The following is a 19,172-nucleotide window of genomic DNA, read 5'->3' as shown; positions in this document are numbered from 1 at the left end:
GATGTACTGGCAAGAAGTAGGATAACATTTTCAATAGAATGATGGTAAAACCAAGGTTACTTTTAGAAATGGGTTTACATTACATTTGATCAACACAGACTTCTAAAGCAGCTAACGTTACATCTTAGGATCAGAGGTATTAAATACCCAACATATTCTAGTCATCTGACGAGTAGAACGACTGACAAACGGAAAAAAGGAGAGTATTTTATTGGAACCAATCAGGGAAGTGAAAAACTAAGGTTACAAGATTGCCTAACCAGCTACGCTGAGCTTCAGTAGGTAATGCATATTCATGTTACGCTGTGGTCTGATGGATCACTGCAGCTGAAGATGATTCATGGTTGCCACAGTGGCCATGGGTCGACCCATCAAGTAGCAAAGCCATGCAGAAGGATCAAGGGAGCAAAGTGAAGATGGATGAAATTACGCAGCGGGACACTCATCTGCCGAAAAGAAAAGGCAGTTGATAAGTCTGAGGCGTTCCACACTTCTATCCAGAAATATTGTCCAACTTCAACACACTTCACAAACAGAGATGGGACGTACCGTTTTTGGGGAAGATCGCGATGTTTTCGGGCAGAATGCCAGTGTCCAGGGAGAACTGCCTAAACTTTTGCAGCAGGTCAGGGCCCAGGTCTGTCCCCCGGGCTGTAGACACAACACATGTAGTGCATGGCACACTAAATATACTGTGAAGGATGCAATATTTTGTAATATAAGATTTCTAACAAATGACGGGGAAAGGAATAGTGAAACAATGAGACTGAGTCATAGGATTTTACAGAGGAGTGGAAAGGATCGTACCATACAGGTTGGTGAGCACAGCTGAAACACCCTTGGTCTTGGTGTGAATAAGAGCATACTCGTCATACTTAACGTCAACGACACGCATGTCATTTTCATTACTCCAGCCTGGAGGGGACGAGAGGGAGTTGAATTGACAATATCACACATATGCCCATTAGTGCACTGTGTGTGTATGTGTTTATAGGTTGTAGACTTACGCTCGCTCTTGTAGATGAATTTCCCCGCAAGTTTTGTCTTCTTGGCCAGGTGGTTCATTCTCCAGCAGGAGCCATCAGCGCTACAGAGACAATACAGTTAATACAGAATCAGCACAATGTCTCTCTCTTTCTCTCTTACTTACTTCCGGCTAGAATATGCAATATCCAGGTCTCCATTAGCAGTTGGTGTCAGCATGGTGGTGCCCATCTTCATGTCGGCCCTGTGTTTGACGAACCACTGGGCATTAGTGGCAAATCCAATCACGTACCACTTTCCTGCCACCTGCAAAAACCAGCCCCGATTAGATTACATCACCTCCTCATTCCTGTCTGCAGGGGTCACAGAACGTATCAACGTTAAAGAACGGCTTCCTTTGAAAAGCAACAGATGCCTATGAAAACGGCATCTGTGGCATCAATATGAGTCCGAAAGTTATTCTGGAATCAAAATTGACTTCGAAGTGTAAATAGGATAATTATGGAGTTTGGAACATCCATGCATCACAACGGGTAAAGGAAGGTTGGGTTTTGATTTGAGGATGTCAATTTGCCCAATAACACGGGGTGAACAGCTGCGGTGATTGCGCTCTATCTAATAGCATAGACAGTGAGACAGACCTGACAGACTGTTCACATAAGACAACAACTCAAGCATTTCTTTGCTTGAGAAATACTGCACTAAACACCTTTAGATGTAAAGCTGTACAACTAAAACATCCTTGGCAAAAATGTCAAAATTAATTACAGATTTCTATTTAGTTCACTCTGGGGATTTTGAGGAGGTGAAATAGGCTACAGTGTCTCATGGGGGACAAACATCAATAACCACATGTGGAATCGGCCAGGAAACACACCCCCAAGACTGAAAATTCATTTTTCTAATGAGCAACAGAAAAACCCACGTGCCAATCGGCGTGTTCAGTGGTTCTTTAAATCTGTGAGGGCTGATACTGAAATAGCCCTGAATCATTCATGAAGGAACATCTGAATAACTATGGTCTCAATATGAACACCCAACAATGTGTCACTAGAATTCCCACATTTGTCTTCATCCCTTCCATTTGAATCTTGTTTTCATCACAGGTTCCTTTCTGTATTCTTTCTCCTAACGTTTCTTTTTTTCTCAATAATAATCCCTAGTTTGTTCCTCGTCATTTGATTTTCAATGTAACGCTGATTTCTGATCCCTCTCTTCATTCTCTCTCTTACCCCCTGTAGATTGAAGTCTCCTTGGGGCATGACCTCAGCGGTGACAACCAAGGAGCAGAGCAGTGCTCCTAGTGCGCTCAGCAGCATGGTCGTCATGGCTACAGCAGAGCAGGGTTAGTATCAAGAATTATAAAACAGGAGATCTGCTTTTCTTAGCTACCTCTCACTCCTATATATACTGTCGAGCATGGGTTTACTGTAGAGCATACCCCCCCCCCCCTCCATACATACACACAAGCTGCTACCTGCTACCATCTCTATCCCCCGCCTCTCAGACACACACACACACACAATACTCATGGGTGGAGATGGGGCTTGTTGGGGGTGTGGCTGTGACCTCCCACTCCTAACCTCTAAAGAACCCCGGAGGTGGTGAGATCACCGGGTTCAAACAGGAGCAGCATCATGTAATATGTGTAGGCGTGTGTGCATGTGAGTGCATGTGAAATGGGCTGAAAGCTCTTGTATGCAACAGCCCATCAATTTAGAAAATAAAATACCAGCAGCCAAAATAGACGGACAGTGATAAACAAAGCAGTATCTGCCCCTCCAGTGCTTTCTGTGGGCAGGAACTAGTGAATCAAATCTAACTGTCAGCACTTTAGATGGTAAACAGAGCTCCCCCTAACACACAATCCCTGTATCTTTCTTTGTGTGTGTGTGTGTGTGTGTGTGTGTGTGTGTGTGTGTGTGTGTGTGTGTGTGTGCGGTTTAATGTGAACTTTAACTATCAGTGTAAAACCTTGCTTGAGGGTAAAGAGCAAGACCACATGTAATGTTAGTTTCATATAATCTCAGGTCAACACAATTTTAAAGTCAATTCAAAATACAACTTAACATGATTTTCCACATATTTTGAGTGGTTTATCCCTTTAAATAATACTGCTTCGGGCAAGTAATCCTTACATAAGTTCTAAAAATCTATTTGCCCGTTGTTAATTTTCTGCTCTTGTTGGAGGCGGTAGACATACTGTGATGGAACAGACACACCTACACCTCACATATTGTACCTTGCCAGTTGGTACAGGGGTCTTGAAACATATCATTATTCAATCCAATATTGAATTTAATGTATTTAAAAAGATTTGAAAAAACACAAGGGATTTTAGTCTTCTGACTGAACAACCATGCATGCAAGTTTTGTTATTACTGTTCTATGGTATAGATCAGGGGTCTCCAACATTTTCTAGCATGAGAGCCACATTTGGGGTGGCAGGTAGCCTAGTGGTTAGAGTGTTGGACTAGTAACCGAAAGGTTGCAAGATCCAATCCCCGAGCTGACATGCTAAAAATCTGTCTTTCTGCCTCTGAACAAGGCAGTTAACCCACTCTTCCTAGGCCGTCGTTGAAAATAAGAATTTGTTCAAAACTGACTCGTTAAATAAAGGTAAAAAGGAAACGAGCTACTCATTTTTTTTCCTAGCTTTACAAATAGGCACATTCTCCTCTCCCTTGCAATTTTCCCGGGTCCTTAGTGTAAGAGAAAGTAGTGCACAATGTTTTGTCAATATACCTGGTAAAATAATGGTTAATAAAAAAACTCCAAGAGAGTCCTATCTGTGATTATGTTTTCTCCGTTGTATTTTTCCTGGTTTTAGATTTTGGGGGGTTTTCACTCTCAAAATTACAGTTGTTCATAGAGAAAACAACAAAATCAGATATTCTGAGTCTATGTCAGTGCTTCAATCACATTAGAAGACAATTATTTTTTAGGTCTGGAAGAAATCTACCATTTTTATTTAATTGAGCATCTGGCCCTTTAAATTGCGCAGTGTTCTGCCTTATGTGCTGGTCTAGGGATGGTTCTGTACTGCTGCTGCTCATTTCATGGCAAAGTTTGCAAATAACAAATAATCGATAAGAATGTACTTACTCATGACATACTTTTGCCAGGTAGGCTAAGCCTACTTTGCAGTTAACATTTAATTGCGAAGTTTTGGGGGTATATCTGTCAACCTACAAGATTGTAATCACATCAACCGGCTATTATCAAATCAAACTGTATTGGTCACATACACATATCTAGCAGATGTTATTGCGGGTGTAGTGAAATGCTTGTGTTCCTAGCTCCAACAGTGCAGTAGTATCTTAACAATTCACAACAATACAAAAATCTAAAAGTAAAAGAATGGAATTAAGAAATATATAAATATTAGGACGAGAAATGTCGGAGTGGCATTGACTAAAACACAGTTCAATAGAATACAGTATATACAGTTGAAGTCGGAAGTTTACATACACTTAGGTTGGCGTCATTAAAACTCGTTTTTCAACCACTCCACAAATTTCTTGTTAACTATAGTTTTGGCAAGTCGGTCAGGACATCTACTTTGTACATGACACAAGTACATTGTCCAACAATTGTTTGCAGACAGATTAATTCACTGTATCACAATTCCAGTGGCTCAGAAGTTTACATACACTAAATTGACTGTGCCTTTTAAACAGTTTGGATAATTCCAGAAAATAATGTCATGGCTTTAGAAGCTTCTGATTGACTCAAATAATGTCAATTAGCCTATGTGAGGTGTCAATGCAGATGTATTTCAAGGCCTACCTTCAAACTCAATGCCTCTTTGCTTGACATCATGGGAAAATCAAAATAAATCAGCCAATATCTCCTTGGGAGCAATTTCCAAATGTCTGAAGGTACCATGTTCATCTGTACAAACAATAGTATGCAAGTATAAACACCATGGGACCACGCAGCCATCATATCGCTCATGAAGGAGATGTGTTCTGTCTCCTAGAGAAGAATGTACTATGGTGCGAAAAGTGCAAATCAATCCCAGAACAACAGCAAAGGACCTTGTGAAGATGCTGGAGGAAACGGGTACAAAAATATCTATATCTGTAACGGTTCTCGTCTGTCGAAGGAGAAGCGGACCAAAATGCAGCGTGGTGGTTATTCATGTTCTTTAATTAAAAGGAACTCGACATGAAATAACTAACAATACAAAAGCAACAAACGGACCGTGAAAACCTATACAGCCTATCTGGTGACAACAAACACAGAGACAGGAACAATCACCCACAAACACACAGTGAAATCCAGGCTACCTAAATATGGTTCCCAATCAGAGACAATAACTAACACCTGCCTCTGATTGAGAACCATATCAGGCCAGACATAGAAATAGACAAACAAGACATCCAACATAGAATGCCCACTCAGATCACACCCTGACCAACCAAAACATAGAAACATATAAAGTAAACTATGGTCAGGGTGTGACAATATCCACAGTAAAATGAGTCTTATATCGACATAACCTGAAAGGCCGCTCAGCAAGGAAGAAGCCACTGCTCCAAAACTGCCATAAAAAAGCCAGACTACGGTTTGCAACTGCACAAGGGGATGAAGATCGTACTTTTTAGAGAAATATCCTCTGGTCTGATGAAACAAAAACAGAACTGTCTGGCCATAATGACCATCGTTATGTTTGGAAGAAAAAGGAGGAGACTTGCAAGCCGAAGAACACCATCCAAACCGTGAAGCACGGGGGTGGCAGCATCATGTGGTGGTGGTGCTTTGCTGCAGGAGGGACTGGTGCACTTCACAAAATAGATGGCTTCATGAGGGAGGAAAAATATGTGGATGTATTGAAGCAACATCTCAAGACATCAGTCAGGAAGTTAAAGCTTAGTTGCAAATGGGTTTTCCAAATGGACAATGACCCCAAGCATACTTCCAAAGTTGTGGCAAAATGGCTTAAGGACAACAAAGTCACGGTATTGGAGTGGCCATCACAAAGCCCTGACGTCAATCCCATAGAAGATTTGTGGGCAGAACTGAAAAAGCATGTGCGAGCAAGGAGGCCTACAAACCTGACTCAGTTACACCAGCGCTGTCAGGAGGAATGTGCCAAAATTCACCCAACTTATTGTAGGAAGCTTGTGGAAGGCTACTCGAAACGTTTGACCCAAGTTAAACAATTTAAAGGTAATGCTACCAAATAATGCTACTAAAATAAAGTGGTGATCCTAACAGACCTAAGTAAGAGGATCAGATGTCAGGAATTGTGAAAAACTGAGTTTAAATGTATTTGGCTAAGGTGTATGTAAACTTCCGACTTCAACTGTACATATGAGTAAAGCACTATGTAAACACTATTATTAAAGTGGCTAGCGTTCCATTATTAAAGTGGCTAGTGATTCCATGTCTATGTATTTAGGGCGGCAGGGTTGACTAACCGGGGGGGTAGCTGGCTAGTGATGGCTATTTAACAGTCTGATAGCCTTGAGATAGAAGCTGTTTTTCAGTCTCTCAGCCCCAGCTTTGATGCACTTGTACTGACCTCTCCTTCTGGATGATAGCGGGGTGACCAGGCCGTGGCTCGGGTGGTTGATGTCCTTGATGATCTTTTTGGCCTTCCTTTGACATCAGGTGCTGTAGGTGTCCTGTAGGGCAGGCACTGTGCCCCCGGTGATGCGTTTGGCAGACTGCACCACCCTCTGTAGAGCCCTGCAGTACCAGGCAGTGATACAGTTGGATGGGGAGCGTCGCTGCACAGCTATTTTCAGGTCTCTCCAGAGATGTTCAATCGGATTCAAGTCCAGGCTCTGGCTGTGCCACTCAGGGTCATTCAGAGACTTGTCCCGAAGCCACTCCTGCGTTGTCTTGGCTGTGTGCTTAGGGTCATTGTCGTGTTTGAAGGTGAACTTCGCCCCAGTTTGTGCCAGGTTTCCTCCAGACGTGACTTAGCATTCAGGCCAAAGTGTTCAATCTTCGTTTCATCAGACCAGAGAATCTTGTTTCTCAACGTCTGCGTCTTTTGGCAAACTCCAAGCAGGCTATCATGTGCCTTTTACTGAGGAGTGGCTTCCGTCTGGCCACCCTACCATATTGGTGGAGTGACACAGAGATGGTTGTCCTTCTGGAAGGTTCTCTCATCTTCACAGAGCTGGCTGCCCAGTTTCTCAGTTTGGCTGGGCAGCCAGCTCTAAATCAAATAAAAAAGAAATGGTCACATACACGTGTTTATCAGATGTTATTACGGGTATAGCGAAGTGCTTGTGTTTCTAGCTCCAACAGTGTAGTAATATCTAACAAGTAATATCTAACAATACACACAATCTAAAGAAAAGGAACAGAATTAAGAATATATAAATAAATATTTGGATGGTGTTTCCAAACTTCTTCCATTTAAGAATGATGGAGGCCACTGTGTTCTTGTCTGCACCATTGAATGTCCCCATTTTTGGTACCCTTTCCCAGATCTGTGCGTCGACACAATCCTGTCTTGGAGCGCTGTGGACATTTCCGTCGATATCATGGCTTGGTTTTTGCTCTGACATGCACTGTCCATTGTGGGCCCTTATATATAACAAATCATGTCCGATCAATTGAATTTACCACAGGTGGACTCCAATCAAGTTGTAGAAACATCTAAAGGATAATCAATGGAAACAGGATGCATCTGAACTCAATTTAGAGTCTCATAGAAAAGTGTCTGAATACTTGCAGTACCAGTCAAATGTTTAGTTACACCTACTAATTCCAGGGTTTGTCTTTATTTTATTTTTTTACAATTTGTACAATTGTAGAATAATAGTGAAGACATCAAAATTATGAAATAACACATGGAATCATGTTGTAACCAAAAAAGTGTTCAAAATCTACATATATTCTATATTTGTAACATTATTCTAAGGAGCCACCCTTTGCCTTGATGAAAGCTTTGCACACTCTGTTGCTTTCATACCGTTATTCTTAGCTGTACCATGCTCACCTGTCTTGCAGACACCGTATATTTTCCTAAATTGACAAATCATAAACTGACTAGAAGCTAGTCAGACAGACAGAAAGGACAGACAGACAGACAGACAGCTATTGCTCACCAACGTCAGCCACCATATGAAGCCAGTTCATCACTGAGGGGAAGGAAATGACAACACAGTAACTACACAGTCAACCATGTGAACACCTGATCAATGGCATCATCACTTCCATGATCACAACTCACCTTGGGTCGTCACTAGAACAAACACAAAATAAATACCATCAGTTTTGTCCAAAATATCTGAATAAATATTGTATTACTAATGCAGATTAATTCTTATATGCTTGCAATAATATTTTGTACTTACATTTCCAATGGCGTCCTCTGTTACTTTAGCTAAATAAGAAATTGTAAAAAATGTTTGTTTAATCCTAGAATTGAAGTGGCCTAGAAGCTGGAATAGTACAGACTAAATATGAATGAGTGTGTAATAGATGTGTGGAGTCTTTAATGAGTCTTTAATGATTGGTTAGGGCAATATGAACTCATCCTGTTGATCACTGTTTTGGGCACAGAAACAAATATTATGTGTTTTACTTACCCAGATCTTTGGATCCAGTTTTCCATTTCAAAGTATTTACAATTCGATTAGGGTCTGCAACAGACACAGCCAACCACCTCGTGAACGAATGGCCGCAACACTTACAGTATTAAACACGTGGACATGAAATGTCTTAAAATCAATGCTCTCAATTGTCAATAAAGTTACAATCACCACACAGTGTCACATGCAAGGAATCACCCAGAAAAGACATTGGTGGAGAGGAGAGAAACAGAGTAGAAGAGAACAAGTAAAATTATAACATATGACTCACCCAGGGCCTCTTGAATCTTCTTCACTCCTCTGGGTAATGAGATCCTATTTTTCTTGGTTTTACGTTTTCCATCTAAAAATATAAAACAGTGAGGTCCGGTCAACTGAGTCAGTCACTCAAGGTTCTCCTGTAGCCTACCCTGTAACACTGTTATCATAATCACATAATCACGACTATGTCCTGTGTGTCGTGCTGCATGTAGTGAGTTATGTCATACTCACCAGATTCAGTCAGCAACAGACACACCACCACAAGCACCATGATCAGCAATGACTTCATCCTAGTGCTGTGATACTTTGCAAACCTCCCGTCTTATTCTGGTGACTTTATGCCAGTTCGGTTCCTTTTCTTCTCCGAACAACCTCTACTTTAATTTTTTGTTGTTTTGTATTTCACCTTTATTTAACTAGGCAAATCAAAACAAATTCTTATTTACAATGACAGCATAACCCGGTCAAACCCGGATGACGATGGGGCGATTGTGCGCTGCCCTATGGGACTCCCAATCACAGCCGGATGTGATACAGCCTGGAATCGAACCAGGGACTGTAGTGACGCCTCTCACACTGAGATGCAGAGCCTTAGACTGCTGTGCCACTCGGGGGCCCCTCATCAAACCCCCCAAGACAGAAGGATAATTACCAGTTTTCAGCTTTGTGTGTGTTTTGGTGAAATATGGTAATCACAGGTAAAAGCAGCCATCAGCCAATCATATGCTGTCATTACAGGTTGTAATCACCTCTTACAATGGGTGGGGTCCTCTTTTGGGTTGCATTACAGCAGACACCCAATTGAGGGAAAATGTTTTCTGCAAAAAGAAAAGGAAAACTGCACACCGCAATTGACTCTCCCCTTTCCTGTTGCCAGAATTATATTTTAATGTCCAGAACCAACTCAAAGTCTGTTTCGATCTTAAATGCAGAAAATGTTTCAAACAGTAGACCTATAGGAGGTACAACCTGAGGCTTCTTCGATGAAGGAAAACTGTACCATTATAGTGTCAGAAATCAAGCCTCTTCCCCCAGATGTGCCGGTTTTAAAAGGAGACCATCCCGATTTGAGGTCTCGATTGGAAGACTGCACTGTACTCAACTGACAGAATCTCTACCTGATATGTGGTACCATAAAATCATAAGAAATGTCAGTCACTACTAGGGATTACGCAATAGGTGTACAGTAATTGATGTGATAGAAATGGGGGAAATGTCATCACCTACAAATATGCAAATTGAAATTGTATAACAAGCACCCACATACGCACTTCACAGATTCTTTGTAATAGATTCTTTAAAAGTTTTACAAAAAGCAAAGTCAGCTGTCAAATGTTTATTTATATCGTATTGTACCAAAAGACATTTAGTCAAAGGTGAAAACGGATTTTAGTACAAAGACAGATATTTACCAATGGAAGTATAAAATACAGTATAGTACAATACAGTATAGTACAATACAGGTGAGCATAAAAATGGGTACACATGATCCAGAGCAGGCATGGAGGCTGTTGGCTGGATTATTGGGGTGGCATCATCTGCAGGGAGTTACAGGTATTCAGAAGAAACCAATAGGGTCATTGTGAGTTTTTGGAGTCTGTACTCTATGCAGCTCCAGTTTCCCGCCAGCGTGGGGTAGTGTTTTGTGGACACTCAGGTGCATAAATTCATCTCCACCAACATGGACCTATGAGAAAGGGAAGGATTAGGGCCTGATGAGTGATGCATAGGTGATAGAGAGACATGCCTCTCAAGACCCTTATGTACTGAGTAAAGATCCATTTGTTTAGTGTTTACCAAGCTCTTCCAGTACATGTTTACACCCTATACATTTTTAACACAGCCCAATGCTTTGAAAGCCATACAGGGGGTTGTGAGGATGTGGCAGGGAGTCACAGCTCTCACAGAGCTTGAAGACAAAATCATGACTCAATGTATTGCAGGGGTCTCCAACATGTTGATCGCGAGCAACCAGTAGCTCGCAGACCACTTATGAGTAGCTGGCCAAACCTACCTGAAAGTACTTGCAATTTTCAAGTGTTCCACCCAGGGGCTGGCGCCAGAATTTATCAATTGAACAGGCCTTTGAGTCCATAGGCAGCACGTTTTTTCACGGATCTCCAATATAGAATTCTTGGAACTGGTGTAATAGTAAATGCAGCTTCTTAAGCTTACAACTTATCCTACCAGTTATGATTATTTTATATGCGCATTTTCATAGAACAGTTTAATTTCAATATTAAAGTTTTAGTTTCTCAAAATCATTGGGGGGGGGGCGCGGCAGACGGCTATATGGGTCCGCTAATGCAGGACTATTAAAGCCCCAGTGCACTACTTTTGTGAGAAATTATTATTTTTTCAAAATATATTTGTATTCTTTTACTTTATATGGGATCATCAGATCGGGAGACTTTGCTCTGTCATACCGAGGCTTGGTGAAGATCAAGGCCGGGAGTGTTGGAAATATAAAAAATGTAAATATTTAAAAAAATACTTTGTTGACTTGTTTGAGATTAAGAACAATTGACTGAGAAGCTCAGTTTATTAGTGGTGTACGTGATGAGTTAAGACAATCAGACAATGCCAAATGGGAAAGTCATGCTCCCGGTTCAAGTATTTTGAATTATTTTATTTAGACGGGAGTTATTATATAATAATAAATAAATGACTTTAGGGCAATCCAGCATCCTAACAGTGCACTGTGCACCCGCCAACCCTTTCCAGTTCGCAAGAGGCTGAAACCAGATACTGTATATAATGACGAGATGCTCATGTCTCCGCCCTAACAATGGTACTCTTTGTCCCAAAGGCAGGAAGGCAGGCGACAAGCTGAAGCCTGTATATTATTCCCATAGAAAGGCATTGGGCTTACTCTGTACAGATTTTGGTGAGAGTGAGCCCTCTCGCTTCGCCTCTTCCTCTCTGCTGAAATTAGGCTATATCACTGGAGAAAGGGACATGAATGTGTAGAAATAAAAAAAAATTATCCAGTCGGATAAACACTCCAAACAGCCGACCCGACTGCCCGGAGGCGTCCGCATGGTCCTAAAGCACACTGTTGCCTCGTTTTGTATCACATTCCAGTGATAAAACTGGGGGGGACAAACATGATATTTCAATATGTCCCCGTCTCTGGTGAAAGTTACACCCCTGCATGCCATAATCTTTAGTCTTTCTGTCTGAACACATCACGGTCAAATAAATTATCAATATTTAAATAATTTATTTGGACAGGCAAGGAGGTATGGTAGGGTGGGCCAGGACCCCTAAGGCCAGCCCATAGTTAGGCCGGCCCTGGTTCCACCGTAAACTGTCATGATCAAATCTCTCAAGTATCAGACACTGCAAGCTTCCAGCTCTAACCAAATTAAGAAATATTGATATTATCCCGCCCCTGGTTAGCCACTATTGGCTGAAAAATCCAAACCTAACACAATATTTACCAATTCATTTCCAACAATATTGCCCATTTCTGTCTGTGTGTTGCGGCCATTTGTCTATTACTCAGTGCATAGCCAGTGTACTGATGGGTCGTTCGCGAATGAACAGCTCTTTTTGAATGGCTTTTTTTGGTGAACGTCGGGAACCGAATCGCACATGTGAAAGAGTTGTTAATTTGGTTGCCTGATTTGCATACTTTCCCTATTACTGTTTGACCTCCAGACATCGATTATCTGCAGATAAATTATAAAAACATCCTCTGAAGATGGCAATTCCTTAGTGCAGGACCAATATAGTGAGGAGAGAGCCTCATTCAGTGTTAATATTTTTTTTGCAGAACATATAACAATTTGGTCAGGTAAAGATGTATTTGAACTCACATTTCACGATCTGACATCGTGGTAGACAACATTTTAGGCTTTAAATTCAAGATTTTTGTATGGTTTTGGTACATTTCTAAGCATTACTGAGCGATGAGCAGTTTGGGAGACAAATTAACAGCTTTTTTCAGTGAACAGAGGCAAATGATCCCGCTCACAATGACAATGAATGATGTCGCTCTTGCTGCTGGTGATTTTCTGATCCACCTCTACGCAGACGACACCATTCTGTATACTTCTGGCCCTTCTTTGGACACTGTGTTAACAAACCTCCAGACGAGCTTCAATGCCATACAACACTCCTTCCATGGCCTCCAACTGCTCTTAAATGCTAGTAAAACTAAATGCATGCACTTCAACCGATCGCTGCCCGCACCCGACCGCCTGACTAGCATCACTACTCTGGATGGTTCTGACCTAGAATATGTGGACAACTACAAATACCTAGGTGTCTGGTTAGACTGTAAACTCTCCTTCTAGACTCACATTAAGCATCTCCAATCCCAAATTAAATCTATAATTGGTTTCCTATTTCGCAACAAAGACTCCTTCATTCCTGCTGCTGAACATACCCTCATAAAACTGACTATCCTACCGACCCTTGACTTCAGCGATGTAATTTACAAAATAGCCTCCAACACTCTACTTAGCAAATCACAGTGCCATCCATTGTGTCACCAAAGCCCCATACACTACCCACCACTGCGACCTGTATGCTCTCGTTGGTTGGCCCTCGCTTCATATTCATCGCCAAGCCCACTGGCTCCAGGTCATCTATAAGTCTTTGCTAGGTAAAGTCCCACCTTATCTCAGCTCACTGGTCACCATAAAAACACCCACCCATAGTACAAGTTCCAGGAGGTATATTTCACTGATCATCCTCAAAGACAACTTCTACTTTGGCCGCCTTTCCTTCCAGTTCTCTGCTGCCAATGACTGGAACGAATTGCAAAAATCACTGAAGCTGGAGACTTATATCTCCCTCACTAACTTTAAGCATCAGCTGTCAGAGCAGCTTACCGATCACTGCCCCTGTACACAGCCCATCTGTAAATAGCCCACCCAACTACCTCATCCCCATATTGTTGTTTATTTTTGCTCTTTTGCACCCCAGTATCTCTACTTGCACATCATCATCTGCACATCTATCACTCCAGTGTTAATGCTAAATTGTAATTATTTCACCACTATGGCCTATTTATTGCCTTGCCTCCCTAATCTTACTACATTTGCACACACTATATATAGATTTTTTTTCTATTGTGTTATTGACTGTACGTTTCTCTATCCCATGTGTAACTCTGTGTTGTTGTTTTTGTCGCACTGCTTTGCTTTATCTTGGTCAGGTCGCAGTTGTAAATGAAAACTTGTTCTCAACTGGCCTACCTGGTAAAATAAAGGTAAAATAAAATTTAACTCATTAGTAGCCGTTTGATGTGATAACCATTGTGGGTTGACAGAAAAACCTTCCCCAAACCCTTCTCAATTAAATGTTAACTGCAAAGTAGGCTTACCTGGCAGACATACAGTGGGGCAAAAAAGTATTTAGTCAGCCACCAATTGTGCAATTCTCCCACTTAAAAAGATGAGAGAGGCATGTATTTTTCATCATAGGTAGGTACACTTCAACTATGACAGACAAAATGAGAAAAAAATCCAGAAAATCACACTGTAGGATTTTTAATGAATTTATTTGCAAATTATGGTGGAGAATAAGTATTTGGTCACCTACAAACAAGCAAGATTTCTGGCTCTCAGAGACCTGTAACTTCTTCTTTAAGAGGCTCCTCTGTCCTCCACTCGTTACCTGTATTAATGGCACCTGTTTGAACTTGTTATCAGTATAAAAGACACCTGTCCACAACCTCAAACAGTCACACACCAAACTCCACTATGGCCAAGACCAAAGAGCTATCAAAGGACACCAGAAACAAAATTGTAGACCTGCAGCAGTCTGGGAAGACTGAATCTGCAATAGGTAAGCAGCTTGGTTTGAAGAAATCAACTGTGGGAGCAATTATTAGGAAATGGAAGACATACAAGACCACTGATAGTCTCCCTCAATCTGGGGCTCCACGCAAGATCTCACCCCATGGGGTCAAAAGGATCACAAGAACGGTGAGCAAAAATCCCAGAACCACACGGGGGGACCTAGTGAATGACCTGCAGAGAGCTGGGACCAAAGTAACAAAGCCTACCATCAGTAACACACTACGCCGCCAGGGACTCAAATCCTGCAGTGCCAGACGTGTCCCCCTGCTTAAGCTAGTACATGTCCAGGCCCGTCTGAAGTTTGCTAGAGAGCATTTGGATGATCCAGAAGAAGATTGGGAGAATGTCATATGGTCAGATGAAACCAAAATATAACTTTTTGGTAAAAACTCAACTCGTCGTGTTTGGAGGACAAAGAATGCTGAGTTGCATCCAAAGAACACCATACCTACTGTGAAGTATGGGGGTGGAAACATCATGCTTTGGGGCTGTTTATCTGCAAAGGGACCAGGATGACTGATCCGTGTAAAGGAAAGAAAGAATGGGGCCATGTATCGTGAGATTTTGAGTGAAAACCTCCTTCCATCAGCAAGGGCATTGAAGATGAAACTTTGGCTGGGTCTTTCAGCATGACAATGATCCCAAACACACCCCCGGGCAACGAAGGAGTGGCTTCGTAAGAAGCATTTCAAGGTCCTGGAGTGGCCTAGCCAGTCTCCAGATCTCAACCCCATAGAACATCTTTGGAGGGAGTTGAAAAGCTGTGTTGCCCAGCAACAGCCTCAAAACATCACTGCTCTCGAGGAGATCTGCATGGAGGAATGGGCCAAAATACCAGAAATAGTGTGTGAAAACCTTGTGAAGACTTACAGAAAATGTTTGACCTCTGTCATTGCCAACAAAGGGTATATAACAAAGTATTGAGATAAACTTTTGTTATTTACCAAATACTTATTTTCCACCATAATTTGCAAATAAATTCATTAAAAATCCTACAATGTGATTTTCTGGATTTTCTTTCTCATTTTGTCAGTCATAGTTGATGTGTACCTATGATGAAAATTACAGTTCTCTCTCATCTTTTTAAGTGGGAGAACTTGCACAATTGGTGGCTGACTAAATACTTTTTTGCCCCGCTGTATATCATGAGTCACTATATCATTTGTTTTGATTATTTGTTCATTGGAAACATTGCCATTAAATTAGCATCAGCAGTACAGAAACATTTCTAGGCCTGCATATGAGACAGCTCACTAGATAAGCAATTAAAGGGCAAGATGCACATTTAAAAGGGAACTACACTCAAAAAATAAGATGTGTTCGTTTTCTTCCAGACCTAAAGAAATTGTCTTCTGATGTGATTTAATCATTGACATCAACTCAGAACAATCCTATGCACATGCACACCTATAGGTTTGACATTTGTTATTTATCCACACATGGAACAACATGGTTGAGGTAATTATTGAGTGTCATCTTTGTAGAAAGAATACATTTGTTATTTACCCACAAATTGAATAACATCGTTGAGGTAATTATTGTGTCATCTTTGTTGAAAGATGAGCATATTCAGTTGGACAGCTAGACTAAGCAGGCGAAATTAAGGAATTATGCTCACTTTATAGCAGATTTGTTGCACTTCGGGAGTGGCATCCTTCACGTTCGTGGCTAGAATGGATCCAGTTTATGTCAAAAGTTGATTTTTGTTGCATTTTAGCTAAGCCTAACTCATTTCCTAACCTTAACCTAATTATTCTAACCTGCTACGTGAATTATCCTAACCTGCTGTTTAAATTTTCCTAACCGGCTACAAAGCGTCAAACCTGAATTTAAATGGACAAAAAGCTGGATCCCGTCTAGCCATGGCCTTCACCTCGGAGGCACCGCTACACATCATCATGATTAGTTGAAGTAGGAAAGTTAGTGACAGCTGAAAAACCTACAAAAGATTTGACAAATTAATTTTTACTTTGTTGTTTATATTGTCACGATCACATGACTTGAGTCATGCTTTTTGAAAGGTACCATTCTATTTATGAAGTGGATAAACTGCCGCTGTATAAATCTACAAGCTGTTTGTATTCACACAATGCAATGGACATTCAACTGCTGAGAAAACGTAGGTCCACTGAGCAGAGTGGTCGTCCATTCTCACTAAGCAATAAGGCCGGAGGAGGTGTGGTATATGCCCGATAGGGGTGCATTTACGCAAGACGCAACGCAGAGTGCCTGGACACAGCCTTTATCCGTGGAATATTGGCCAAATATTACAAACCCCCGAAGAACCCTATTGCTATTACAAACTGGTTACCAACGTAATTAGAGCAGTAAAACTAAATATTTTGTCATACCCGGTGGTATACGTTCTGATATGCCAGAATTCAGGGCTCAAGCCACCCAGTTCATAATAGCACTTATAAGATATATCTTGTATTCGTGGATTCATTTACCCAATATATTTTTGAAGGTTTTTGATTACGGAAAATACAAATATAATGGTACATATTCATGAAAGACATAAGGTAGAAAGAAGTAAATGAATCCACAAATACGAATATAATTTTACATATATCGTAAATGACCACGTTTTCATGAAGCTTGACGCCCATTCAGAAACAATAGAGGGTTTGAACAAGGAAGTAGGCGGGACTTTCATATTATCTTGCACTTACTGGTGTCTGACCCCACATCTTTATATCTTTGTTGTTTTGAGAATTGTCTGTCTGGCCATGGACAATGCCTGGAGAAGGAGTTGACTGCATCATAGCAAATAGCCATGTCCATTGTAAAAGCTGCGGTTTCGTTTAGTTGATTCACTTCTTTACACAAATGTTATGGATGTACTGGCAAGAAGTAGGATAACATTTTCAATAGAATGATGGTAAAACCAAGGTTACTTTTAGAAATGGGTTTACATTACATTTGATCAACACAGACTTCTAAAGCAGTTAACGTTACATCTTAGGATCAGAGGTATTAAATACCCAACATATTCTAGTCATCTGACGAGTTAAACGACTGACAAACGGAAAAAAGCACGAGACAGTATTTCATTGGAGCAAATCAGAGAAGTGAAAAACTAACAGAGTTTACAGCTACGATGGGATTAATTTGCATCTGAATTGCCTAGTGAAGGAGGAGCCTGATGGGCCAACGGAGCTAAAGGTGGTAAATGGTTGCTACAGTTGCCATGGTTCTACCAACCGAGTAGCAATGCCATGCAGACTGATCAAGGGAGCACGTTTAGAAAGTAAAAAACATGGATGAAATTTCACAGCAGGACACTCATCTGCAGAAAGAGAGAAATAAGGTTGATAACTATTATTATTATTATTTTTTTAATTTAACTTTCATTTAACCAGGTAGGCTAGTTGAGAACAAGTTCTCATTTGCAACTGCGACCTGGCCAAGATAAAGAATAGCAGTGTGAACAGACAACACAGAGTTACACATGGAGTAAACAATTAACAAGTCAATAACACAGAGTCTATATACATTGTGTGCAAAAGGCATTTTAATTTTATTTTTTATTGCACCTTTATTTAACCAGGTAGGCTAGTTGAGAACAAGTTCTCATTTGCAACTGCGACCTGGCCAAGATAAAGCATAGCAGTGTGAACAGACAACACAGAGTTACACATGGAGTAAACAATTAACAAGTCAATAACACAGTAGAAAAAAAGAGAGTCTATATACATTGTGTGCAAAAGACATGAGGAGGTAGGCGAATAATTATAATTTTGCAGATTAACACTGGAGTGATAAATGATCAGATGGTCATGTACAGGTAGAGATATTGGTGTGCAAAAGAGCAGAAAAGTAAATAAATAAAAACAGTATGGGGATGAGGTAGGTAAAATTGGGTGGGCTATTTACCTATAAGACTATGTACAGCTGCAGCAATCGGTTAGCTGTGTCTGAAAGATTCCACACTTATCAAGAAATATTGTGCAACATAAACACACTTCACAAATGGGTTGTACAGATGAGCTGTACCATTTTTGGGGGGAGTGTCCAGGGAGAACTGCCTAAACTTCTGCAGCAGGCCAGGGCCCAGGTCTGTCCCACGGTACAATACATGGCACACTAAATATACTGTGAATGATACAATATTTTGTAATATAAGATTTCTAACAAATGATGGGGAAAGGAATAGTGAAACAATGAGACTGAGTCATGGGATTTTGCAGAGGAGTGGAAAGGATCGTACCATACAGGTTGGTGAGCACAGCTGAAGCACCCTTGGTCTTGGTGTGAATAAGAGCATACTCGTCATACTTAACGTCAACGACACGCATGTCATTTTCATTACTCCAGCCTGGAGGGGACAAGAGGGAGTTGAATTGACAATATCACACATATGCCCATTAGTGCACTGTGTGTGTATGTGTTTATAGGTTGTAGACTTATGCTCGCTCTTGTAGATTCATTTCCCCAGAAGGTTTGTCTTCTTGGCCAGGTGGTTCATTCCCCAGCAGGAGCCATCAGCGCTACAGAGACAATACAGTTAATACAGAATCAGCACAATGTCTCACGCTCTCTCTCTTACTTCCGG

The 19,172-nt window shown here is 41.1% G+C and overlaps 1 protein-coding gene across 1 annotated transcript; it reads right to left on the bottom strand.

Moving 5' to 3' along the window:
• Positions 1 to 193: 193 nt before the first annotated feature.
• LOC135550332 (lipocalin-like) lies at positions 194 to 2,385 on the bottom strand. The gene is made up of 6 exons (XM_064981017.1): positions 2,217 to 2,385; positions 1,151 to 1,290; positions 1,008 to 1,087; positions 808 to 915; positions 550 to 651; positions 194 to 446 (listed from the first exon to the last, which is right to left on the bottom strand). The coding sequence occupies exons 1-6, from the start codon at positions 2,310 to 2,312 to the stop codon at positions 427 to 429; spliced, it is 546 nt and encodes a 181-aa protein (XP_064837089.1). The 5' UTR covers positions 2,313 to 2,385; the 3' UTR covers positions 194 to 426.
• Positions 2,386 to 19,172: the final 16,787 nt, after the last annotated feature.

Source organism: Oncorhynchus masou, chromosome 12 (assembly GCF_036934945.1).
Source record: "Oncorhynchus masou masou isolate Uvic2021 chromosome 12, UVic_Omas_1.1, whole genome shotgun sequence".
NCBI lineage: Eukaryota > Metazoa > Chordata > Actinopteri > Salmoniformes > Salmonidae > Oncorhynchus > Oncorhynchus masou.
Note: the sequence above shows the minus strand (reverse complement) of the source record. Positions and strands in the feature narration are given on the sequence as shown.

Bases quoted from the DNA above. Each gene is read 5' to 3' on its own strand.
- LOC135550332 (XM_064981017.1), bottom strand. From the start codon at position 2,312: ATGACGACCATGCTGCTGAGCGCACTAGGAGCACTGCTCTGCTCCTTG. The intron at 1,291-2,216 runs GTAAGAGAGAGA...TGGTTTTTGCAG, and splicing joins GAGACTTCAATCTACAGGGG to GTGGCAGGAAAGTGGTACGT. The intron at 916-1,007 runs GTAAGTCTACAA...CGTCCCCTCCAG, and splicing joins ATTCATCTACAAGAGCGAGC to GCTGGAGTAATGAAAATGAC.